Source organism: Malaclemys terrapin, chromosome 4 (genome assembly GCF_027887155.1).
Source record: "Malaclemys terrapin pileata isolate rMalTer1 chromosome 4, rMalTer1.hap1, whole genome shotgun sequence".
Lineage (NCBI taxonomy): Eukaryota > Metazoa > Chordata > Testudines > Emydidae > Malaclemys > Malaclemys terrapin.
In genome coordinates, this window is record NC_071508.1 from 92,692,777 (window position 1) to 92,706,932 (window position 14,156).

The following is a 14,156-nucleotide window of genomic DNA, read 5'->3' on the forward strand; positions in this document are numbered from 1 at the left end:
TCAGACAGAAGAATTTTACTGATGAAACAAACTGTGGAGTCAAACTGTCAGATAACTTTATTTTGAAGCCACTCCCACAGATAAATAACTCATGTGCAGTATGCTACTCCTGAGGCTTTTTTAAAGCTTCATTGGGGATAGCCATTGTGAATTTTTTAGAAATGTCCCTAGTGTAGATCTGTTTCTGTGTACTGCTGACACTCTCAGTTTTTCATTGGGGGCAAGGAGATGAAAGGCAGCTCTGAGGGATCTATGTACTGTACATCCTTGCCTCCTCCTTTGGTTTATCACATTTACAACAAAATTTAATCTGTAAACTGTGGTGATGCAATATTGGCCTTATGCAGGGCCATATAGGTTTCAGTAGAGATGCTGTAGCATCAGTTGGTTCAACTTAAATGCCACTGGTGTAAAATATTTCTACTGCATGCTATTGCCTGTGATATCTGATCTATGATTACTTTTTACAATGAATGCCCCATTTTTCACTATGCCCTGCCATGACTGTGTTCCAAACTGGTCAGTACTAGTTCTGGCTCATCTTCAACTTCTTGGGGATTAAATGTAGTTCCTAGTCAAAGAGTTGCTGATGTTAGAACTGTAACAAAAGCTGTTGTTTTTTATTACAGTGGAACTGCTGGAGGAACTGGAACAAGATGCAGCAAGAGGAGCTGCAACTCCCATCAGGTATGTTGGAAGGGACTTATCTTTCATGACTGGAAAAAGAATGTACCTATTAGAATAGCCAACAAATGGATGGAAAATCTTGAGTGTAAAGTTAGGTGACACCAAGATTGTGTTGAACTGTTCTAAGAGGGAGTGGGTAAGGAGATGGCTGGGGTGCTTCCATTACTGAAAAGACTCTTCTAAGATGTTCCTCCTTCCTCCACCAATGAATAATTTGTTTGGTTTGTTTTATAATGAACTTGTGGTTTCCAGGGAATATTTCTCACAAAAAAACCTTCATCCATGGCCAAATAGTTGTACAGGGGAAGCTACATTTCAAACCTTATCAAATGTAGGTGAATGTGACATCTGGAAGATAGCACAGATGTGGATTTGTACTTAAAACTCTTTCATTTCTACTCAGAGTTGCATCTCCAACACAAATTGTGTTAGGTTACTTGGTTTTCAAGTATTTCCCAAGGCCATATTTGAAACTATTTAATTTCCCTCATAAGGGAAATGGGAATTGACTGGCTTTTGCTAACTGCTCCCTTAAACTGGAGTTTGCAAGGCGAATACCACTCTGTTTAGCAGCAATCTTTTACATGTACAAAAAGTCTAACTTAGTCTTTTAACAAAACTTATTCCTGTATTCATCAATCCTTTAAATAGAAGCTTTTTGATAAATGATCCCGTATGTCTTTAGGGGCTTGTCTTCTCACTTGTACTGCTTTAATTATACTGGTGTAGAAACAGATATTGTTCAAGAGGTATAACCCTCTAGTGTGGATGCAGTTATAATGGTGTAACAACACTTATAGCGAGATAGCTTATAAACACTATGAATTGTACTGATGTAAGTGTTTTGGTATAAAAGCGTACCCCTAACCAAGATAGTTAAATCCATAAAACTGTGTAGATCAATCCTAAGCCAGGTGCTTCAGTATTCCTTGAAAATACGGGTAAGATCTGATGAGAAACAGTCAAATGAAAAAGAATCCCATTCAATTACATCATGTAATGGCAGACAGCTAAAAAGTGACAAGTTTTTAAAGTGCTTTTATACAAATGCTGGAAGTCTAAATAATAAGATGGGTGAACTAAAGTGCTTCGTATTAAATGAGGTTATTAATATAATAGGCATCACAGAAAATTGGTGGAATGAGAATAATCAATGAGACATAGTAATACCAGAGTACAAAATATATTGGAAGGACAGAACAGGTCATGCTGGTGGGGGAGTGGCACGCTATGTAAAAGAAAGAGTAGAATCTAATGAAGTAAAAATCTTAAATGAACCAAACTGTACCATAGAACCTCTATGGATAGTAATTCCATGCTCTAATAATAAAAATATAGCAGAAGGGATATATTACCGACAACTTGATCATGATGGTGATAGTGACTGTGAAATGCTCAGGGAGATTAGAGAGACTATACAAATAAAAAACTCAACTATCCCCATATTGACTGGGTACATGTCACCTCAGAACGGGATGCAGAGATAAAGTTTCTTGACACCTTATAAATGACTGTTTCTTGGAACAGCTAGTCCTGGAACCCACAAGAGGAGAGGCAATTCTTGATTTGGTCCTAAGTGCAGCACACAATCTGGTCCAAGAGGTGAATATAGCTGGACTGTTTGGTAATAGTGACCATAATATAATTAAATGTAACATCCCTGTGGCGTGGAAAACACCACAGCAGCCCAACACTGTAGCATTTAATTTCAGAAAAGGAGACTACACAAAAATTAGAAAGTTAGTTAAACTGAAATTAAAAGGTGCGGTGCCAAAAGTGACATTCCTGCAAGCTGTATGGAAACTTTTTAAAGGAACCTGAATAGACGTGCAACTTAAATGTATATCCTAAATTTAAAAAACACAGTAAGCGAATGAAAAAAGTGCCACTGTGGCTATACAACAAAGTAAAAGAAGTAGACAGAGACAAAAAGGCATCCCTTAAAAAGTGGAAGTTAAATCTAAGTGAGGAAAATAGAAAAGGAGCATAAACTCTGGCAAGTGAAGTGTAAAATACAATTAGGAAGGCCAAAAAAAAATTTGAAGTACAGTTAGCCAAACACTCAAAAAGTAATAGCAAAAAAAAATTTTAAGTACATCAGAAGCAGGAAGCCTGCTAAACAACCAGTGAGGCCACTGGATGATCAGGATGCTAAAGGAGCACTCAAGGATGATAAGGCCATTGCGGAGAAACTAAATGAATTCTTTGCATCAATCTTCACGGCTGAGGATGTGAGGGAGATTCCCAAACCTGAGCCATTCTTTTTAGGTGACAAATCTGAGGAACTGTCGCAGATTGAGGTCATTAGACGAGGTTTGGAACAAATTAATAAACTAAACAGTAAAAAGTCACTAGGACCAGATGGTATTCACCCAAGAGTTCTGAAGGAACCCAAATGTGAAATTGCAGAACTACTAACTGTAGTTTGTAACCTATCATTTAAATCGGCTTCTGTATCTAATGACTAGAGGATAGCCAGTGTGACACCAGTTTTTAAAAAGGGCTCCAGAGGTGATCCCGGCAATTACAGGCTGGGCAACCTGGTTGAAACTATAGTAAAGAACAAAATTGTCAGACACATAGATAAACATAATTTGTTGGGGGAAGAGTTTTTTGTAAAGGGAAATCATGCCTCACCAATCTACTAGAATTCTTTGAGGGGGTCAACAAGCATGTGGACAAGGGGGATCCAGTGGATATAGTGTACTTAGATTTTCAGAAAGCCTTTAACAAGGTCCCTCACCAAAGGCTCCTAAGCAAAGTAATCTGTCACGGAATAAGAGGGAAGGTCGGATCGGTAGCTCTTTAAAAGATAGGAAACAAAGGGTAGGAATAAATGGTCAGTTTTCAGAATGGAGAGAGGTAAATAGTGGTGTCCCCCAGGGGTCTGTACTGGGACTAGTCCTATTCAACCTATTCATAAATGATCAGGAAAAAGGGGTAAACAGTGAGGTGGCAAAATTTGAAGATAATACAAAACTATTCAAGATAGTTAAGTTCAAAGCAGACTGTGAAGGGTTACAAAAGGATCTCACAAAATTGGGTGACTGGCCAACAAAATGGTAGATGAAATTCAATGTTGATAAATGCAAAGTAATGCACATTGAAAACATAATTCCACCTATCCATATAAAATGAGGTCTAAATAAGCTGTTACCACTCAAGAAAGAGATCTTGGAGTCATTGTGGATAGTTCTCTGAAAACATCCACTCAATGTGCAGTGGCAGTCAAAAAAGCGAACAGAATGTTGGGAATCATTAAGAAAGGGATAGATAATAAGACCGAAAATATCATATTGCCTCTATATAAATCCATGGTACGCCCACATCTTGAATGCTGCATTCAGATGTGGTCACCCCATCTCAAAAAAGATATATTGGAATTGGAAAAGGCTCAGAAAAGGGAACCAAAAAGGATTAGGGATATGGAATGGCTTCCATATGAGGCGAGATTAATAAGACTGGGACTTTTCAGCTTGAAAAAGAGTTGACTAAGGGGGGATATGATTGAGGTCTATAAAATCATGACTGGTGTGGAGAAAGTAAATAAGGCCTGGTCTACACTAGGAGGTTATGTCGAATTTAGCAGCGTTAAATCGAATTAACCCTGCACCCGTCCACACAACAAAGCTATTTAGTTCGACATAGAGGTCTCTTAAATTCGACTTCTGTACTCCTCCCCAAAGAGGGGTGTAGCGCTAAATTCAACATGGCCATGTCAAATTAGGGTAGGTGTGGATGGAAATCGACGGTAATAGCTCCGGGAGCTATCCCACAGTGCACCAATCTGTTGACGCTCTGGACAGCAGTCCGAGCTCGGATGCTCTGACCAGCCACACAGGAAAAGCCCTGGGAAAATTTGAATTCCTTTTCCTGTCTGGGCAGTTTGAATCTCATTTCCTTTTTGGACATCGTGGTGAGCTCAGCAGCACTGGCAACGATGCAGAGCTCTCCAGCAGAGATGGCCATGCAATCTCAGAATAGAAAGAGGGCCCCAGCATGGGAAGTCTTGGATCTGATCGCTGTGTGGGGCGATGAGTCCGTGCTTTCGGAGCTGCGATCGAAAAGACGGAATGCAAAGATCTATGAGAAGATCTCAAAAGCCATGACAGAGAGAGGATACAGCCAGGATGCAACGCAGTGCCGCGTGAAAATCAAGGAGCTGAGACAAGGGTACCAGAAGACCAAAGAGGCAAACGGACGCTCCGGATCCCAGCCCCAGACATGCCGTTTCTACGAGGCACTGCATTCCATCCTAGGTGCGGCCGCCACCACTACCCCACCACTGACCGTGGACTCTGAGGATGGGATATTGTCGACGCCCGCTTCCTCGGAGATGGTAGTGGACGGGGAAGATGAGGAAGGAGATGAGGAGGATGAGGCAGTCGACAGCGCTTACAACGCTGATTTCCCAGACAGCCAGGATCTCTTCATCACTCTCACAGAGATCCCCTACCAACCATCCCCAGGCGTTAACCCGGACCCAGAATGAGGGGACGGATCAGCCGGTAAGTGTTTTAAACATGTAAACATTTATTTTGAACAGAACATTAATATTAACTCTGGGTTTTTCATGATTAGATTGTCCTAGGCACTTAAAGTTTTAGTCTTTGGCAGTGCAACTGCTGCAAAAAAATCAAACAATGTCCGGTTTCTCTTGATTGGTTTGCCCTAGGTGCTCTACTGTTTAGTCCTTGCCAGTGCAGCTACAGTAAAATTCGGTCTATATGTCCGGGGATAGAGCAGAAATCCTCATGGGACATCTCCATGAAGCTCTCCTGGAGGTAATTGGAAAGCCTTTGCATGAGGTTCCTTGGGAGAGCGGCCTTGTTGTGTCCTCCGTAGTATGAAACGTTTCAGCGCCAGGCTATCATCAAGTACTCCGGTATCATTGCCTTGCACAGCATGGCGGCATAGGGCCCTGGTCTTTGCAGGCTTTCACAAAGCATGCGTTCTTTATCGTTGTCTGAAATCCTCATCAGAGTGATGTCGCTCATGGTCACCTGCTTTGAATTAGGGGAATGTTAGTATTGGAACTGCTTGCCTGTTCCTTTACAGAACTGCAACCAGCGGTTTACAGCCATGCGGTGGAGGTGGGAGAGGGGCAGCATAGAGGGATCTTTCCAGGGGACAGCCGCGAGGGGGTGGGATAGGGGCACAGTTCATGCTTGCCGGATTGCTGGCAGCAGGAACTGGCCAACGCTAGGAGCATTGCTTTGAACGTGAAAGTAGGGCAGTGGTGTTATTAAAGTTTTAAGCTGCCACAAGTCTACGGCTTACCATGTCAGCCTGCTACCCAAATTCCGCTGTCCTGTTCCGCTTGTGTGATCTGCACTGCAAGACCCAGGGACTGAATGCGAAGGCCGAAAATTCGACCTTGTCCTGAGTGCGCATGTGATAGGTGCTGTGAATGATCTTGTTCACAGAGAAAGACTATTTTCTTTGTTCACCAAAAAAATTATCTTTCTGAGGAATTCACTCCCTTTTTCCCATCCCACAGCTGTGACTGTCTCCCGACCTACCCGGTCATCAGACTCCCAGAGGCTGGCGCAGATTAGGCGTAGAAAGAAAAGGACACGGGACGACATGTTCTCAGAACTTACGGGCTGCTCCCGAGCCGAGGCAACCCAGCAGACCCAGTGGAGGGAGAACATGTCGCAATACCAGCGAGCACACAGCGAACGGGAGGAAAGGTGGCAGCAGGAAGACCAGCAGGCGACTCAAACGCTGCTTGGACTAATGAGGGAGCAAACGGACTTGCTCCGGCGCCTTGTGGATGTTCTGCAGGACCGGAGGCAGGAGGACAGAGCCCCGCTGCAGTCTATCTGTAACCACCGTCCCCCGCCGCAAAGTCCCATACCCCCCTCACCCAAAGTACCAAGAAGGAGGGGCTGCAGAGTCCGTGAAAACTGTCACTCTACCCCTGCAGAGTGCTCAAGTACCAGAAGGCTGTCATTCCCCAAAATTTGAGAAGTCCTTTCCTTCCCACCTCACCCAAGCCCCCATCCCAGTTTCATCCCCTAACTGTCTAGTTGCTAATAAAAAATACGTTTCTGTTAATTACTGTTTCCATCATGTTTTTTTAGAGGACACTGTGTTTGAAGGGGGGGAAGGGAGTTGGTACAGACACGGGGGCAGGTTCAGCAGCAGGTCACACACACAGTGCAGTCACTAGGCACCCTGGTCAGTCTGGGAGGTGGTTTTCATTTTCGGGGGGGGGGGGGGGGGGGGGGCGCGGCTATGTGACTTTGTGGCGGGGGAGGGCGGTTACAGATCTTATGCAGCGGTCCTTATCCTGGATCACAGAGCCATGCAGCAGGGGATCTGTAACCGCCCTCCCCCGCCACAAAGTCACATAGCCCCCCACACACAGAGTCCAGAACAGGAGGGGTGGCAGGCTCCGTTGAAACAATCAGTCCACCAGTGCGGACCACTGTAGAAGCAGGAGCGTGTCATTCCTCGAGTTTAGAAGCGTCCTTTGCAACACTACACTACACCCGCTCCCCACCACAGTCTGCGTCCCAGTTTCAACACTTTACTGCGAAAACAGTAATAAAGAAAACATTGTTCATTAACAAATTTTCAGTGATTTTATTTTTAAACGTGGGTTGGAAGGGGGTGAACGGGGTATGAAACTGGAGAGGATAGTGGGTAAAGAAACAGGGGCAGGTTCAGCTTCTCTGTAAACAAACTAAATAGTCACAGGTTACCCTGCTCACTCTGGAACCTAGCTTTCAAAGCCTCCCGGGTGCACAGCACGTCCCGCTGGGCTCTTCTAATCGCACGGCTGTCTGGCTGGGCGTAATCAGCAGCCAGGCAACTTGCCTCAACCTCCCACCCTGCCATAAAGGTCTCCCCCTTGCTCTCACAGAGATTGTGGAGCACACAGCAAGCTGCAATAACAATGGGGATATTGGTTTAGCTGAGATCAGAGCGAGTCAGTAAGCTTCTCCATCTCCCCTTGAGACGTCCAAAAGCACACTCCACCACCATTCTGCACTTGCTCAGCCGGTAGTTGAAGAGTTCCTTTTCAGTGTCCAGGGCGCCTGTATAGGGCTTCATGAGCCAGGGCATTAGCGGGTAGGCTGGGTCCCCGAGGATCACTATAGGCATCTCCACAGCCCCAACAGTTATTTTGTGGTCCGGGAAGTAAATACCTTCCTGCAGCCGTCTAAAAACACCAGAGTTCCTGAAAACACGAGCGTCATGAACCTTGCCCGGCCATTCGACGTTGATGTTGGTAAAACATCCCCTATGGTCCACCAGTGCTTGCAGCACCATTGAAAAGTAGCCCTTTCGGTTAATGTACTGGCTGACCTGGTGGTCCGGTCCCAGGATAGGGATGTGAGTTCCATCTATAGCCCCACCGCAGTTTGGGAATCCCATCGCGGCGAAGCCATCTATGATGACCTCCACGTTTCCCAGGGTCACTACCTTTGACAGCAGTACATCAACAATTGCATTGGCTACTTGCATCACAACAACCCCCACGGTAGATTTGCCCACGCCAAAGTGGTTCGCGACTGACCGGTAGCTGTCTGGCGTTGCAAGCTTCCAGAGGGCTATGGCCACTCGCTTCTGGACAGTCAGGGCTGCTCGCATCCGGGTGTCCTTGCGCTTCAGGGCAGGGGACAGCAACTCACAAAGTTCAAGGAAAGTTCCCTTCCGCATGCGAAAGTTTCTCAGCCACTGGGATTCATCCCAGACCTGCAGCACTATGTGGTCCCACCAGTCTGTGCTTGTTTCACGTGCCCAGAATCGCCGTTCTACGGCATCAACATGACCCAGTGCCACCATGATGTCCACGGCGTGGGGTCCTGTGCTTTGTGACAGGTCTGTGCCACTCTCAGACTTCATGTCCTCATCGCACTGCCGTAGCCTCCTCGCCCGATTTCTCAGCATCTGCCTCTGGAAAAGGTGGCTGATAAGGTGCGAGGTGTTGACAATGGCCATAACTGCAGCGATGGTCGCAGCGGGCTCCATGCTCACAGTGCTGTGGCGTCCGCGGTGTCACTCAGTAGAAAAGTGCGCAAACTGATTGCCCGCCGGCGCTTTCAGGGAGGGAGGGCGGGAGTGACAGTTGGATGACGACAGTTACCCAAAACCACCCTAGACACATTTTTTTCCCCAGCAGACATTGGGGGCTCGACCCAGAATTCCAATGGGCAGCGGGGACTGCGGGAACTGTGGGATAGCTGCCCACAGTGCACCGCTTCCAATGTCGACGCTTGCCCCGTGAGTGTGGACTCACACAGTCGAATTACTGTCCTTAGTGTGGATACACACGTTCGACTTTGTAATATTGATTCCACATATTCGATTTAAGTGAAATCGAACTACTCTCGTAGTGTAGACATACCCTAAGGAAGTGTTATTTACTTCTTCTCATAAGACAAGAACTAGGGGTCATCAAATGAAATGAATAGGCAGCAGGTTTAAAACAAACAAAAGGAAGTATTTTTTCACACAGTGCACAGTCAGTCTGTGGAACTCTTTGCCAGAGCGTGTTGTGAAGGCCAAGACTATAACAGGGTTCAAAATAGAACTAGATAAGTTCATGGAGGATAGATCCGTCAATGGCTATTAGCCAGGATGGGCCGGGATAGTGTCCCTAGCCTCTGTTTGCCAGAAGCTAGGCATGAACAATGGGATGGATCACTTAATGATTACCTGTTCTGTTCATTCCATAGGCGCCAACTTCTCCTGGCACCGGAGGGTGCTCGGGCCCCCCCACCCTAGCCCCGCCCCAACTCCACCTCTGCCCCGCCCCCATTCCGACCGCTTCCCTAATGTCCCCACCCCAACTCCGCCCCCTCCCTGCCCCTGTTGGATCCCTTTCCCAAATCCCGGCCCCAGGCCCCGCCTCTTCCCCACCTCCTCCCCTGAGCGCACCGCGTTCCTGCTCCTCCCTCCTGCAGCTTGTTACGATATGTGGGGCAGCTCACCACATGTCTGTATGTATGTGTAGGATACTGGATGAAAGTCAAACAATGCCTTAGAACATATTATCAAGTTTATGTTGTATGTCCCAATGTGTGTTCACTGCAGCACTGTACGTGATATCTTACACTGTTTTCTTGTGCAGGGACAGTCTAGTTACTGGAGGAACTGGAATGCACAGGGGAGAACCAGCAGAGCACAGCCCACAGAGTTCTACTTGCATTTCCCCAGAGAGCCGGTTCACCACCCTGAGTAACTTAAAATATACCCTGGCAGGTAACTGTGGTATTAGGAATGCAAGTTCAGTCTTTCTGCAAGCCAAACACTTAGTATGTGACACTAGCTCCTTTCCCAGGTTCTATATCCTTTTCACACTCTATATACAAATTGAATCCAAAATAACTAAATAGGTTTTTTTTTAATTCTCACCTTTAGTTATTTTAGGGCAAATGTGTGTGTGGACTCCTATATTTTGGAATAAGAGTGCCTGTCTCTTAAGTCAAATTGAAATAATTTTCAATTTGTTCCAATGTATGGCAGTCCACACACAGACTTGCCCTGAAATAACTAACTGTGAATTAAAACCGATTTAGTTATTTCATTTCCATTTTGTGTGTAGACAAGCCCTTATTCATGAAGCAGCTTGAAACCTTAAACAGAAGTGCAAGTTTACATCAGAATGGTACAAGCTCCTTGGCTTGTCATAAACGGAAAACAAGAAGATGGCACTGGAGCGGCTATTAAAATACTCTCCAATTTGTCCTGGCTAATGAGGAGGAAAAAGTTCTCTCCATAATAAATGTATTTTAGTACTTGTGCCTTCAAGAGGCACTTTGAATAAACTTCATTAAATGGGCTCCAATTATCTCATAGATCAGTTAACACTAAAGCCTAATGATGCCAATTTAAATGTCAACTTTGCTGACTATTTCACTGTTGATTGTTTCAGCATCAACATGCAGCCATTCTGGGACTGTGGCCCTGTAGTCTCTCCCTCCTCACCTTTTGAACTCAAGTGGTTCACAACACCTTTTCCTCCCATGTTCAACTGCAGGCTCATAAGGAGCAATATGAAAATATACAATATATATTATATAAAAGGAAATCTTAGTTGTCACATTATACATTTTTCATAACACTTATACTATGGATTTCTCCCAGCTGTAAAATGACTCTTTTACAAAGCAGCACAACTACGCTTGCACAGAAGTCAAAGTATTTCATACAATAAGCAATACATCTTGTGAGTGTGTTAATCTGATGTTTCATTATTTTGTGGTGTCAACTAAAAACTTAAGCCTGATTGGCCATTGATGATCAGCATGAGGCTGGTTATTATACTTGGAGAATACTTGCAGTGCGTTGGTATTCAAGTAGAGCAGCTCCTGCTTTGTGTGCAAGTGGTCCCAGGTTCAAAATCTGGCTAATGTCTTGCAAGGGGTTCAGATACCATGGCACTACAAGAATCTTCTATTCTGTTCAGTATTGGAAGTACAGTTACAACAACCCAGTAAGTGGAAGAATGGAGCAAAGTTTGAACATGATGACTTGCAAAGGATTTTTTAAAGTGAAGCTTATGTTCTTTTTCAGTTCTTAAAGATGGACAAAAATACTGAAAGGAAGGGTTTTTTTAATCTCCTGCATTTAAAAAAAAAATTAGAAATGTCAGGATTGTGTCAAGTCCAGTCTTTCCTAGCTTTGCTAGAAGATCTTCAGGGGGTGTCAGAGGTGTGTGTTAAAAGCAACAGAGGGTCCTGTGGCACCTTTGAGACTAACAGAAGTACTGGGAGCATAAGCTTTCGTGGGTAAGAACCTCACTTCTTCAGATGCAAGAGGTGTGTGTTGTGAGCTCTCACACCTTAACTGAAAGAAAAGGGAGTGCTCAATCTTTTCAAACAGAGCCTTTCTCTAGGTGTTTGTTAAGCATTATTGTTAACTAGGTATTAACAAAAACAAAAATATCAGAATTTTAAGACTGGCTAAAAATCCCTTTCTCTCTTGATTGCTTAATTTTCACTCTCTTGTGATGTCATCACTTAGTAGTTCTGCCCTCATTATAACATGTTCCAGGTTGGACAGAAGCTGAATTTTTAATGTTAAAAAATCTTTTTACAAAACTTTTCCTGCCTCCTCTCTATTTCATAACAGAAACTAAAATGGGCACCTACCTATTTTTTTTTTTTACATTTAAAGATTACTTTTAAAACTCATTAGTGGTTTCTGTTTCACATTGAGATCAAAATCCTGGAGGCTGGAGTTGCTGCTGACAATCATTGTGCATTTGCTGGGCATAGTTGCAGCAAACTTGGTTTGGAAATGCAGTAATGTACTTGGACTTTTTTGTTTTGGAGGAAAGGGAAGATGGGACTGTGTATAGCTATTGTAAAAAATGGGACTTGAGTGTGGATATGAAATATACATCCACTGTGATTACTGATGCAGGAGAAATCTCTAATGTTGTGTTTTTCATTGCAGAGGAGGAAGAAGAGGAAAATATGGAGTACATAGTCATTGATCAATTCCAGCAGAAATTTGGTCCTGCTGTGAGTAGTAACAATGATAACATTCAGGCTATGTCTACATTACAAAGTTAAATCAACTTAAGTTACATCAACGCTCATCCACCGCTGTAATTCTACTGCTTTTGCAGTCCACATAACACTCATTATGATGGCGGAGCGTGTCCACAGTTGGCGCTCTTGCATCGACAGACAGAGCAGTGCACCATGGGTAGATATCCCACTGTGCAACTCGCCACCATCTGCCACTGGGTGTTCTGGGAAGGGTTTGCAGTGCCTTGTGTGGGGGGGATTCACCATCCCATGATGCAGTTTTCTCCATCCCATTATTCCATGGGCTTCCAACTACATTTTGCACGGCTTTTCAACAGCCACTGTAAACTGCGTGCCTGCCATCTCTGTCTCAAAGCATGGATCCTACACTGCTCTCCAGTATTGTGATGAGCATTATGAACACAGTATTTCATTAGCTGTGAATTTGATGATGACTCCTGCTGTATGTCATGGAAAGAAACAATTCAAGATTGCTTTTGGCATTCACGGAGTAACTGCACATGGTGGACTGCTGGTTCTGTGCGCAGGAAACAAGCACTGGGTGGTGGGATTGCATCATGATGCGTATATGGGATGATGAGCAGTGGCTGCAGAATTTTTGGATGCACAAAGCCACCTACCTGGAACTGTGTGTGGAGCTCGCCCCTGCCTTTTGGCGCAAGAACACCAAAATGAGAGCTGCCCTAACAGTGGAGAAACAAGTGGTGATCGCTGTGTGGAAGCTGGCAACTCTGGACTGCTACTGCTCAGTCACAAATCAGTTTGGAGTTGGGAAGTCCACTGTGGGAGTTGTAGTGATACAAGTGTACAGAGCCCTTAATTGCCTCCTGTTATGAAGGACTGTGAGTGGGAAATAGTGGATGGCTTTGCAGCAATGGGATTCCCAAACTGCAGCAGGGCGATAGATGGCACACACATCCCCATTTTGGCGCCAGACCACCTTGTGACGCAGTACATCCACAGAAAGGGCTACTTTTCTATGGTATTACAATCTCTGGTGGATCACTGGGGTTGTTTCACCGACATCAAGGCGGAATGGTCAGGGAAGGAGCATCGAGATGGATTGTCAGTCTGCTGATTTTGAGCAGCCAGATACTAAGGCTATTACTTAGTACTAAGGATACTAAGAGGGGTTCAACGAGGGGGGCTATTCAAATCAGAGAAGCTTTGAAGGAACATTGCCACTGGGTATGAATTTCAGCAGCAATCACTGTTTGTAGGAGACAAATGAACATTCCATATCTTTCTATAAATACATTTTTTATTCAACAGCAATACAAACATTTATTTGTTCTGCATGGGATATGAAAATGAAGAGCACATTTTCAAATGAGGTTCTCACAGTTGGGTATATGTCCAGCTGTCACTGTGATACATGTCCTTCAGGGCGGAGTGCATGGGGTACTGAGATGGCCTACGAACATACGAGGAGTGTGTGTGGGGAGGGCATGGAAGGCAGTTCTCTGTGGGCTGCAGGGGGAGGCAAACATGCATTTGTTCCATCTGCAGTTCAGTCAGGGACCTCAGAATGTCTGTTTGGTCCTGTAGCAGCTGTATCATCTGCTCCTGTCCTTGTTTCCTCTCTTGGCTATCCATATGCATTTTCTCACTGATATACTCTCCGCTCACAATCCGAAGTATCTGAGGATTGCTGCACTTCCCGGAACATGTCTTCCTTATTCCTCCTGTTTCATTTCCTTATCTGACAGAGCCGCTCAGCCGGTGTGCAGAAAGAGACCGTCAAGGGCACATCTGCAGAAGCTAAAGAAATAATAGGCAGAGGCACTATTGTGAGTGCTTTCACAGCCTTGATTCAAACTAGTTAGAAACACCACTTTCTCACTTCCCCTTGGCAGGCACACAGCACGGCAGGAGCCCCAGCCATGGTGAGTTTGGCCCTGCGGTAGAAGGGGCAAGATGGGACTAAGGGTGGGGGGCTTCAGAAGGGAATCACTA

The 14,156-nt window shown here is 44.8% G+C and overlaps 1 protein-coding gene across 11 annotated transcripts in view; it reads left to right on the forward strand.

The window, feature by feature from the left end:
- EXD1 (exonuclease 3'-5' domain containing 1) overlaps positions 1-14,156 on the forward strand; it is a 42,142-nt gene that overhangs the window by 4,344 nt on the left and 23,642 nt on the right. For 10 of the 11 annotated variants that reach the window (XM_054025424.1, XM_054025423.1, XM_054025428.1 and 7 more), the window contains exons 4-6: positions 630-687; positions 9,773-9,903; positions 12,103-12,170. In XM_054025424.1, coding sequence (XP_053881399.1) covers positions 630-687; positions 9,773-9,903; positions 12,103-12,170 — 257 coding nt within the window. The remainder of the gene's footprint in view (positions 1-629; positions 688-9,772; positions 9,904-12,102; positions 12,171-14,156) is intronic. The other variant, XM_054025430.1, reaches the window with a different exon arrangement.